The sequence below is a fragment of the Phasianus colchicus genome, chromosome 5, assembly GCF_987193195.1.
Source record: "Phasianus colchicus chromosome 5, bPhaCol1.hap1.1, whole genome shotgun sequence".
Classification (NCBI taxonomy): domain Eukaryota; kingdom Metazoa; phylum Chordata; class Aves; order Galliformes; family Phasianidae; genus Phasianus; species Phasianus colchicus.
In genome coordinates, this window is record NC_143440.1 from 8,584,114 (window position 1) to 8,596,177 (window position 12,064).

Consider the following 12,064-nt stretch of genomic DNA (forward strand, 5'->3'; position numbering starts at 1 on the left):
ATCCAAGCAAGTCTTGCACATGGTCTACCTAAGAACAGTGATCAGTGCCATGCAAGATTAAGTAGTGGATTACAATCAAAGCCCTTGTTCCTCCTTCCCACAAGCTCAGCTGCCTTGCTTTTTGCTGTATTCAGTGATGCTAATCCATCAGATCAGCTAACAGAAAACTATTCCTTCCTCATCACAAACTTCCCTGCTAGATCAGGATATCAGTCCATGAAACAAGTCATCCTGCAGTTGTTCAGCTGCAAGAGAGAGGGGAAAGAGAGGCTGCATCCCTTATGTGCTTGCTATTAAAACAAACTAACCACACCTTGAGCTGGAACGTACAGTTGGCAGCATGTGCCTTTGCATGACTTCTACCACAAACTCTGGTAGCCCACACAAACTGCTTTCTTTGTTCTAGGACAAGGCATGTTTTGCATTCTCACAGATTCTGTAGGAAAAAGAGTGCTGATATAAGTTTGAAGATATTTCTAAGGAAAGAGACAGAAAATAAAAATAAATTCTATTTTCTTTTTGTAATGATATCTACAGAAGTAAGAGAAAAGGCAAAAATCTTTGTGGCTGCATCTGATGAAGAGCCTAAGTATATGACAGTGCTGCTGCAAGCGTTCAAAGACGAGACAATTAGGTAAAGAGTTCCAAAGAGAATTTAATCTTGAACCAGCACAATGTAGAGATGATGCAAATACAGGGCTCCAGCAGAACGAGTAGCTCCAGGATAGGGGTAGCTTGCTTACATCAGTTCTTTTACACAGGAAAAAACAACTGCTACAACAGAAGACTGAGAAGATGCATCTTTCAAATGCCACCTCTTCAAAAAACATGAAACCCTCAAAGCTCCAAAATTTAAAACCTGCTTTGCTGGAAGGTTCCACATCTCCCCCTCATACTTGAAAACACAGCTAATTTTAAGCTGCTCAGGTGAATTTACCAACTACAAGTTCTTTCATTCCCTTAAATAAAAGCCCTTGAAATTCCCCAAGTAAAACCACACCAGACAAGACTAGGGTTACTCACTTTTTGTCAAAAGGGAAAGAAATGGAGAGCAAAAATACAGACAGCTTTGGGGGAACCCCATTTCTCACCCTCCAGCCCTGTTCTCTCTGCTCCCCATCAATCAACTTACCACGTAATGTTTTCATATGCTGGACTGCCATTCTCAATACAGTGAGTTTATCTAGCTTTCGAGACATAGCGTTGCACGTTGGTACCAAGGATGCCAGTTCATCTATAAAACTGTTCATTTTATCTCTACGCCTTTTTTCAATTTGACTATGAGCCTCCCTAAACAAGCAAGGTGGGAGGGAAAAACAGAAGAGCATGAGAAAATAAATTGTATTAACAAAGAAAAATCCCCAAATCGTATACAATAAAACAAAAAAATAACATCCTCATAATTCATTCACCCTCTCAGCCCCATAAAATGTACATACAGACTTTTTCAGAGAATAATATGCTCATGACTTAAGTGATAACAGTTACAAGCTACAGGAAAGGCTGCAGCACTTGGCTCTGATTTACCAGAAAACACACATAGCATTGCCCATACAGTACACTGAATGATGCATTCAGCTACATATTTGCATGCTACATCAACACAGCAGTATTTAAAACTATCTTTTGCTGAGGCTGTAAGTCTTCTAGTCATCCTACAGCTTTCCTTTTGAAATATCCAAGATAATTTTGAACTGAACTCTCCCCTAACCAGGAAAACTGATGACAAACACTGAATCATTTAATTTTTGTTCTGTATTTTCACGTCTTAGGAGTCACTATTAACACTCTGTAACCCACTACTGAGTTTGAAAGAATGCAATATTTAAGAAACGTGTGCAGGCTACAATTTCCATGCTAACACTGACAGAAGTGGCTAAAATAAAATTACATTTCATCACTTCTACAAAGCTACGTGTAGTTTATATATGAAAAAAAGTCAGCAATGCAAAGATAACAAAAACAAGGAGAAGGTCCATGGTAGAAAAAGAATTCTCAGAGTAAAAGAAATACACATACAGGTATTTCATGTATGGCAAAAGGCAAATTCTTTTCATGCTTGCTCAGAGTGTTACCTTGCATTTTTTATTCTCCCTTGTTGGTCTGCATACTCCAGTCTGTTAAGAAATGATATCACAAAGTTACAGTACTGAAAACAATTTTTAACAGATCTTATGTACCTAATGATCTTCATTAAGATGATTTTTAAGATTTGAATATTTATTTAGCCTTTCCTCAGAAAATAACATTATTAACAATATTGTGGTAGGGCTCAAAGCATTGGATATTTTCTTTAACTGTTTTACTTTGTGCAATGATTTTATACCTCTGTTCCAAAAAAGAAACAGTTTGAGACACCTGACCATGATATTGGAAACAGGTCCTACATCAGTACTGTAAAGCAAACAGTGTAGTGACCATGTCTGTAGTACCTTCCATGTTGGTCATCTTTATCTGTATCCATACCTTCCCTGCAAAAACAGAATAAAGCAACATATCACAAACTAAGCAGCATTAGCAAGGCTGTTAGCAAACTAGCATACAATTAGAATAAAGTGTTGCAATCACCCTTACATCCTGAAAAAAAGAAGAATTTAAAAGCAATAACCTGGAAAAACTACAGCATTTTCTGTAGTATTACAACATTTTCTTGCATTTCTTTTGAAGCAAACAAAATGGCACAGTTTGATGTGTTTGACAGTAAAACATACTGCAGTTCAAAGACATCATCTGTTATAAAAATGTTTTTCAGTTAACTAGAGGGATAAAGACAAAAAGGACTTATCAAAGCAGATCTTTTTCATGCCCTCACCAGAATGAGGGCTATTAACTTGCATTTACTACAGTTAGACATTTCAACACAGGCAATTATCACAAGGCCCAGTACAGAATGCACAGTTTGCCCTGAATTCACTCATGTCTGTGTGTCCTAAACCTCGCTGTGGTTGGTTTTGAAATAAGAGATGGCAATAATCACATAATGCACTGCAACACTGGAAATAGCCAAATGTACAGGGTGGATGGGAGTGTGTATAAAGCTAAGCAGGCACATTTTAAAGTAGTACAGCTTTCTCAATGTCTGAAAAAAAAAAATGCCAAACACTACAAGGCTATTAGATAAAAGAATGAGGAAGAGGATGTTTTGATATAGATAAATCTGTATGAATGCACTTACATGGGCAATCCTAAGCCTGCCTTGTTCTGTTGTTTTTGTTGTTTTTTTTTTTAATCAGAAAAGCATGGAAAAACATCAAGCATCTTTTTTCAAGTGAAACCAATTATAAAAATATTTATACTTACTCAAAAGGAAAGCCATCAAGTCTGAAAAGAAAGAGAAATAAAGTACACCATCTATATGAAATAATAATGTCTTTCATTTTCTGTTGAAATTCTCAAGCTAATTTATATTCTATTCAAAATGAAAAAGAACAAAGACATGAGCAGTGAGTGTATTTTAAGGAGCCAAGTTTGTTCAAATTCATCTGTTTTCTGAAGGCATCGAGTCCATTACACTGCATGTAAAAAATCAGTCCAACAACTGACCCAAATTTATTATATAAATTATGATGCACATCACTGAGATATTGTTTCGTCAGCAGAAACAAAAGATCCGTGCTGTGTGCCTGCTGGCCTTGTGGTTAGATAACTGGAGTTTCAGAGAAAGCCAGCAATAAAAAATACCAACATGCATCTCTACTACCTCAGTTTTTTACTCTGCCCAGCAGAACATTTTGTTTTAGTCAGTACTTAAGTCCTAATTCTGAACTTTATACAGATTTTACTGTATCAAAAGAAAAATGAAACAAATTTTTATATGCAATTAACTGCTGCCATCACTTCAAGTCTGTAAAATGATCTCAAATACCACTGAGCTTTAATATATTGAGAAACTAGGTTTCATTAAAGCCTCATGAAAGAACTTCTCACATTAGCCACTGATATATTACTTATTCCCACTTAATATTGGACATTAGCATTCTTAAAAATTTTTCTACATGCTATTCACTGCACTTCTTAATTCATCACCTTTGTCATTAGGTTTCAAAGAAGTATGAATAATGCTAAAGGCTTTCTTCATCTCTCCATTTGTATATTTGAGTTACTAAGTTAGCTAATAGTTCAAAATGCTCCTGATGCTCACAAAGAAACAGCAGGACTTAGAAATGAGGCATCAATTCTCCACTCGTAGTGCCACTTTTAGCTACAAGATGCTTCCTGTGGCAAAGCAAAATATGGAAGAGGCTTCTATACTGGCTACAGGGTACTTTATAAATGCTTCAGGATACTTTCATTTCTTATCAATATTATTCCAACTTAAAACACTACTGCCAACAAAAGAAAGTACGTGTGTATAGACCTGTGCATGAAGTCCTGGATTCCAGCATTTGACTAAAACACACTGGAACAGAGAACAGATAACCTTAGCTGGAATTATATCAGTATGCTGAAGAATTTCACTGGGAAAGGAGCAGCAGAAGATTTGAAAGGAACCTGGCATGAAATTGCTGTTGACCAATAAGCTTGCTTGTATCTGACAAGTGAATGCACACTAAAACAGTCAGGTTGTTCCTCACATCTTGAATTCATTGGTAAATGAAGAGTAAAACTGGACACACACCATTTATATAAAACCAAATAAATAACTGTATAGGCAGCAAAAGTTGAACAGCAGCAATTCTTGAACATTTATACATACATACACATAGAAAGAGGGATCAAGGAATTCTACTTTAAGTTCTACTTAAAAATAGGAATATTCACTAATCACCATTTTCTTTGCAACAAAACATGAACTCTGGTACAATGACAGCTGTTGTAAGCTGACTCAAGGAAACAGCATTTCACATATTTAATAAAATGCACACACAACCTAGAGGGCAGAATTAGAACTTACAAGAGCAAGCTGTCTTTTGGAAAAGAGGACTTGAGCAATGCTTCCTACTCAGAAGTATAAAGATGGAGAAATCCTTTCTAGAGAAGAGGAAGTTGGTAAGATTGAGGCTTTTCATTGAGTTTTGTAGGAGTCAATTCAACTAGAGGGAATCATGTACTTTTCAAGAAGGCTAATCTTATATTACAGAAGCTACGTATGCAGTACACTCGTGGTCTGTACACAGTAATTAGTATTGCACCTAACTTCTCCTAAAAATAATCTCTGTGCACAGGGAACATAATTCTTAATTGGCATCCTCAGCACAGATTAACATAGAAGGAACTGCCAACTGTGAGAAGGCCCACAATGATAAAATCTGTGCCAAGTTACATCGAAATGGATTATGTAGCTGTGTTAATAATGGATGGGGCCTATCCAAGGGTTACCCTGCAGCTACGCTTTGTAGTTACAATTGATATGAAGTTTGCATAGTAACTTGCAGTAAGCATGTTGGTCTTGGTGTACTTAGAGCAGAAGTACATTACACAGTTAGAAACATGGCACACATTACTGTGACTTTCACCATTCCAAAGCACAACAGGTGTGATTTCTTTCTGTTTCAAATACCTGCCCTAAGACAGAAGGTATGGCTTAGATGGCCTCTAAGCTTTGTTAGTAGCATGCATCCCTTTCAAGAGAAGCAGCTTTCTTGAAATGGAAACATACTACCACTGATCCACAAAAAAACAAATTTTTATTCTACCAGGAATAATAGTTTGCAACCAGAGAGCAATACAAAATTAAGTCACTTGATAAAACAAAAGGCAGTCCTATTGCAGCAAACCAGAGACTCCTCAGACTCATATTCAATTGGGAGACCAAAATAGCTCCCCATCAGGCAAAGTTTGGACAGGAAATGACTGAAAATGCAAAAAAAAGGTGAAAAGAAGGAACTATTCCTAGTTTTGCTTTTGCTTTCTAATTAATTATTAGCTTCCCTTCTGCTGGCCAGACATCCTGCTTCCTATGTACACGGTCACATAATCAACCTTCACATCATATATTTCATCAATATTATTTTCTTTTTTTTCCTCATTATGCAAAGGTTTCTTTCCTGAGCCTTACCTCGTTCGATAGCCCTCAATTCCAGCTGCACTGAGATGAAGGCCTTATTCTTATTACTAAATAATGAACTTTCCTTTTAGCACACAGTAGCTTTTTTCTTTGTTACGGCCTTTAAACAACAGATTGTCAAGAAAAGGTTAAGGTTATTTCATCTCTGACTATATTGTTCCACTGCAACTCCTTTTCAGCATTATCAAATTGAGAGAAATCCAACTTACTGATAATCAGTAGAGCTTCCCTTCCTTTTCCGATTACAATCCACTCCTGAAGTGCTAAGGGAACTGGAAATCAAGTCAGCAGGGTCTGGTGACATAAAGTCACTAATTGTAGAGGAAATGTCCATCCTTTGGTCTGCCATTGGATTGTCTAATGTTGAAGAAAAAAAAGTCACTATTAATAAACATAAATTTACATATTTTAAATACACATACGTATATACACACAACAAATCTCCAATTTAATACACTTAAGATGGCAAAAATTACAATTCCATTATTTGCTTTTGCCATAAACAGACAGGCTATTTCTCTTTCTTTCAGCTGCTGGTGTACTAAATATCCCACATGAGCTACAGAATCACAGAATCATAATGGGTTGGAAGGGATCCCTGGAGATCATTTAGCCCAAACTCCCTGCTAAAGCAGGTTCCCCAAAGTAGGTTATACAGAAAAGCATTCAGGCAGGTTTTTAATATCTCCAGAGAAGGAGAAGACTCCACAAGCTCTCTGGGCAGCATGTGCCAGTGCTCTGTCACCTCCAAAGTAAAGAAGTTCCCTCTCATGCTCATGGAACCTCCTGCACTCCAGGCTGAACAGTCCCAGATCTCAGCCCTTCCTCAAAAGGGATTGCTCCAGGCCCCTAAGCATCCCTGTAGCCCTCCACTGGATTCCATATAGAATTTCCATGTCTTTCTTGAACTGCAGAGCACAGAAATAGACACAGCACTCCTGTCGTAGCCTCACCATGGCAGAGTAGAGGGGGAGGAGAATCACTCTGGGCCTGGAATCTTATGGTTCCATTTCTTTCCTCCTCCAGCGGAAAAGAAACACGCATCAAATATGAAGGGCAAGATTAAAGACTTCTCCTTTGTATTTTCAGGTGTGAGTTCTGAGTACATTCTATGTATCCATATTTGCTCATCAAGATGTGACATGCAGAGTGGCTTCTCCCCACCCTGCTTCTCCACCCATTGTCAACATGACTTTTAACTAAAGGTTTACTCTTATGTTTACTGCCCAGTGAACTGCTGCTACCCAACATAAGTAAAGAGTAAGTTCTTTCTTTTGCTTTGTGGGAAAACCAATTTTCACGCATCTCTCCTTCATTTGATGACCATATTCTGAAAGTCCATAAGGTTTGAGAGTTCTACTTCCCCTGAATTTCATGGAACAGAATTCCAAAGATTTTGATACAAAATGAAAGAATTAAATAAATACTTCCACCAAAGCATATCCCCCTCAAAAACCCCAATAACCCAGGGAAGGTCTAAGACAAGTAGTTAAAAATACGAAAGAATGTAAAGTGCATTTTTCATCTAGAAAGTACACAGTCTAAACCTCTAGACTGCAAACATTACATAGCTGAAAGAAACACTGTGAAAAGCTTATCCATTACTGAATGCCATCAGTTGTGAAGCAAAAAGATTTTACCTGAAAGCTTTTCTTGGAAGCCTAAATCCACCTGGAGGAAGAAGAGGATGCTCAGCCTGAAGCAGTTAAACACCTTAAAACTTTTTCATGCCTCATAGTCTGTCAGTCAAGTACTCTCAAAAACCTGAATGGAAAGAAAAGCAGCAACCATAAGAAATGTAAAAAACACCTTCAAGGCCAGTTTGTTTACAACATCTAGTTTGGACTTTTTTTTTTTTTTTTTTTTTTTTCTTTACAGCAGCAAACAGATGCTTTAAGTGAGAAATAAAATGTCTTATCTACTCAAGAGTAGAATATTCATTTCCTTATAAAGCATAGGAGCTTCATTCATTTTCAGAAGCTTCAGATGTCATTTCCAGCAGACCAAGAAATGGAATGGAAGGAAATTTCCAGCATCATTTCCTTTGGGCCTTCTTTATCACTCTTTGGTTTTTGCAGCTAATCACATAAGATTCCTCCACTCATAGCATTTGTTGTCAGGTGCTAGTAAAATAAGTCAAAGTGCTGTTACGTTGCAGAGGAAAGCTGTTTTAATGTTAAGGTAGCCATAGCCTTAAGATAATGTTGGCTGGGCTTATGATTTGATTTTCCCTTCCAACAGCACTTGGCATTTCCAAAAGCAAGAGTGGTTAAACTTCTTTTTCTACTCTGCAGGCTTCAAGCTTTAAATAAAATTCACATCCCATCCTGGAAACTCAAGCCCTTAGATGTGTCCCTCAATGACACTGCAAAGACAGCGGATGGACTGCAGAGGACTGTTCTTCCTTCCTAGATTCCTGCCACAAAACTCACTTTGTGAGATGTGAAAACCGTTCTAGGACTGCATCTTGCAAACGCTTTTGCAAGTCTTCTGAATATGCTCCTTTCTGGTTGATACACATGATCACTGCTCTGCCTTTCCAACCTGTGATGCAAGCAGAACTTCCCCAGAACACAGATGATGAAGTGCCTGTGACACCTGCACAAGTTCTCAAGCCTAAAAGCTAATATTCCATCAATGTGGCCACTTGATAACCAATTCTATTGAATCCCATATATATACATAAACATGTTAAGAATTAGAAGCTAACAGAAGCTCCACCAAATACTGGCATCACTTTTTTCAGCTCTGCCAAACAACAAATTCAGAATTAAATAACTGAAAGTCATTAGTCCTATTACAGTAGCAACGGTTGGGATCAAAGTGCTTAAATTAAAGGTCAGGCAAATCATGACTTTTGTATCACTAGCTTGTGAGCACAAGACTGCTGCTGTAGAAGCAGACTTTCCAGACCGCCTTTGAGGGCTCACCATGCATCTCACTGGACAGCCCCTCAGTGGCCTGCTCTCAAAAATGAAAAAGGAGTCAGGTCTTTATGAATGTGTGGGCATATTGGTACAGGCAAGTTAAGAGGCCAGCTGGCACCAGGAAGACATTGACAAAATGCTAAAATAACACAAATTTTAAGCAAATTATGAATTGCCATCGACTCCATGACCACAGCTTACAAGAAGGCTTTCACGCACACTAATACAACTACCTGTAGACCAGACTTTACTTTCATTTTAAATCAGCCTTCTCCTAGTTGTCTACTTTGCCTCTCCTACTCAAGCAGTTCAACAAGTACCAACTCAATTATGTTACTGTGGTTTATGAGATTACTGCAGATTAATATACAACCCTCCAGTAAAGCCACAGTCACTGATTGTTTCTCTGCTCTTGTTTCAGATGCAGAAATGTTATCCTCAACCTCAGCCAGGTGCAGAAGGCAGCTACAGCTGTACATATGTTGCCTGGCTAACGTGTGTCCATGATTTGGTCTTGAAATCTAATGCAAGCCCCTGAGCAGTGTATGATGCATCTATTAGAAGCAAGTACTCCCCAAAATTTCTGACCCTAGCATCCACCTTTAAATTCCAAAAGATCCTCACCACCTTTATATGTGAGCACAGTTGTTGAAATAACTTTTTACTGTTTAATATAATCTCACTGACCGCTAATGATGACCTGACAGCAGGGTGGGACATGCTGGAAGAAAGCAAGCAGAAGAAAATACCTATTTTAAATTTAACACAGTTCTATTGAAGAATGCTTAAAAAACGCAATACTGACACTGATGTACTTAATGCAAAAAAATTGTTCTGTTCATATCAAAGCAGAAGTTTCAAAGCAGTTAATTTATATATAATAACTCCATTAGCCATTTAAGCAGAGGAAAACTACATTCAAAAAAACAGAATTGTCCATTTCTTATCATATCAGCCCTTTCTCTGCCATGTCCTAAACGCTTGTCTCAGTTCTAGCAACCATAGCCCTACATCAGCGTTGTGGGAACTGAAAATCACGTCTGTCTCTTGAGATGAGGATTAAAGTTAGAAAGAGTCAACACGAGGAGCAGAGCAAAAGCCTTCATGTCCCACTGTAACCAACAGGCAGCAACTCAGAGAAATAATCTGTGTCAGGGCTTTTTGCAAACTTCTTGAAAAGGGAATATTTGAGTTTTTCAGCCTTGAAATGCTAGTTTTTCAAGGGCTAAAAAAAAAAAACTCGATGAAAAGCAGTACAATAATTATCCATAAACACAAGCAAAGCCCAAATCTTCCATTTATGAACCTTACCCGCTGAGAAAGTACTCCAAAGACCTACTTGAAAAAATGCCATGTAGGCCACTTCCTGATTTCATGGTGCCGCACAAGAACTTCTCTCCACAGCCCATTTCAGAGCACTTCCTTGAGGATTTCCCTCCCGTGCGTGCAATCTCTTCTGTCTAACCCCTTGTGAAAAGAGGCAATGAGGCAGTGAAATCAAATCTTACTGTTCATCCCTTCAGAAGGGAAAAAAAACTTGAGCAGTCACGTGACTAGCTTAATCATGCAGGAAAGCTGATCGTGAGTACATAAACACCTCTGAGCAAATCAAGGTCAGAGCTAAAGTAGGTCAACCAAGTCTGCCAAGCACCCATCTGGGAGTCAAGACCTCTTTACACAAGCGCCACGAGTTTCAATTACCCCTGGGCAAGACTCAGCTATCTCCAGCACACAAAGCACACTGATTCTAAGAGAAATGTAATTCCTAACTTTGTGATTCAGAAGCATGTCACATCTTAAAGCACGATTTCACAATGATAGAGAAAAAGCACGGTGTAGTTTCCTTCAGAGATAATTAAGAAGATGCTCGCTGTCCCTATGCGTAATGACTTGAACCAAAAACACGCAGCTACAGTAAGGAAATCTTTCTCCCCTTCACAGCAGTACTCCAGCACAGAAGGCAGCTGTCAGGAAGAAGCACAACAGGATTTGTTCTCCTGTATTTCTCCCAGCCATGCTGTAGATGTACGTGTGCCACAGCTAATGGTGGGAGATGCTGCTCAGCAGCACAAGCACTGTGTTGTCCCCGAGCTGTTTCCAGAGGCATCACGCACACAGGCACAACTGCCCCATGTGACAAGCAGTTCCTACGGCAGAATCTTCATTAGGAAATAGTCTGTATGGTTCAAAGGAAGATGTCTGAATTAAAGCAGTGATATTTTCCTTTTCCTTCGGTACTTAAGGAGCACCTGCCAGAACACCTCCTATTTATCCAATAGATTGATATTGTTTTGTTTCAGTGTCACATTCGTGCTCCCTAAACTCCCTTAATAATATTTGCAGGAACGCCCTGTACTCCCAGATGGTAAAATGCCCTGTGGCATCATCCCACATCTCACAGCAGAGCCGTGATCTTTGCCTTTTGCTTGCTGAGGCCATCCTTTTACTCACTCAACACCATGTTCCCCAGCCTCTGACAGCCCACAAACCACATCTGAGTTTTGGAACCCTTCCCTACCCAAGCTGGTGTTTCTAGCCCATCCTTCAGGCACACACAGCCTGCTGCACGCCTCACGTTACCAGCTGCTGCAACACAGACCTGCACAAGGCGGGCTGCACCAGCAGCCCCAGCTCTGCAAAGGCAGAGGCACAGCTTTAGGGTGCTCAAGTGATTTACTGCCCTAACAGCTGCTCCCTGTCTTTCCTAAGAAAAAAGGTGCAAGCTGGAGGGGGGCATCCCATGAATTTAAACCAACCACAAAGCTATGAGTCATTTTGACCTAAGGAAAATAAATAAATATATAAAGCCTTCAGTACACAGAAGAAAAACTCCACGGGCACAAAGAACATCTTTCAGCTCTGGAAAGTTAATTAAAAGACATTTTCTCAACGGATCAACATGGTCTCCACACGCACTCCTGTACTGAAGCAGGTCTGTTCATCACTAGCATCTCTGAGAAAAGCCAGTCATACCAGGGCATCACCCGAGGAGTCTTCTAGGCTGCTGTAGTGATAATGGAGCCACACGACAACATCCTGAGTTTACCCTGTCCGTAGAAGCACTGAGACTCTCAGTTCAGCCTCAGATCCCATCTCTCACTGTTTAAAAGGGGGAATAGTTTTTACTTCC

The 12,064-nt window shown here is 39.1% G+C and overlaps 1 protein-coding gene across 8 annotated transcripts in view; it reads right to left on the reverse strand.

Annotated features, from left to right (window-relative positions):
• The window catches only part of BMAL1 (basic helix-loop-helix ARNT like 1), a 45,659-nt gene that overhangs the window by 14,878 nt on the left and 18,717 nt on the right, over positions 1–12,064 (reverse strand). For 4 of the 8 annotated variants that reach the window (XM_031614067.2, XM_090140395.1, XM_031614066.2 and 1 more), the window contains exons 2-7: positions 7,648–7,771; positions 6,217–6,364; positions 3,301–3,321; positions 2,433–2,471; positions 2,076–2,117; positions 1,133–1,290 (exon numbers count right to left, since the gene is read on the reverse strand). In XM_031614067.2, coding sequence (XP_031469927.1) covers positions 1,133–1,290; positions 2,076–2,117; positions 2,433–2,471; positions 3,301–3,321; positions 6,217–6,356 — 400 coding nt within the window. In that variant the 5' untranslated portion in view covers positions 6,357–6,364; positions 7,648–7,771. Of the gene's footprint in view, positions 1–1,132; positions 1,291–2,075; positions 2,118–2,432; positions 2,472–3,300; positions 3,322–6,216; positions 6,365–6,960; positions 7,606–7,647; positions 7,772–12,064 lie in introns of those variants that run through there. The other 4 variants (XM_090140397.1, XM_090140396.1, XM_090140394.1 and 1 more) reach the window with 3 other exon arrangements.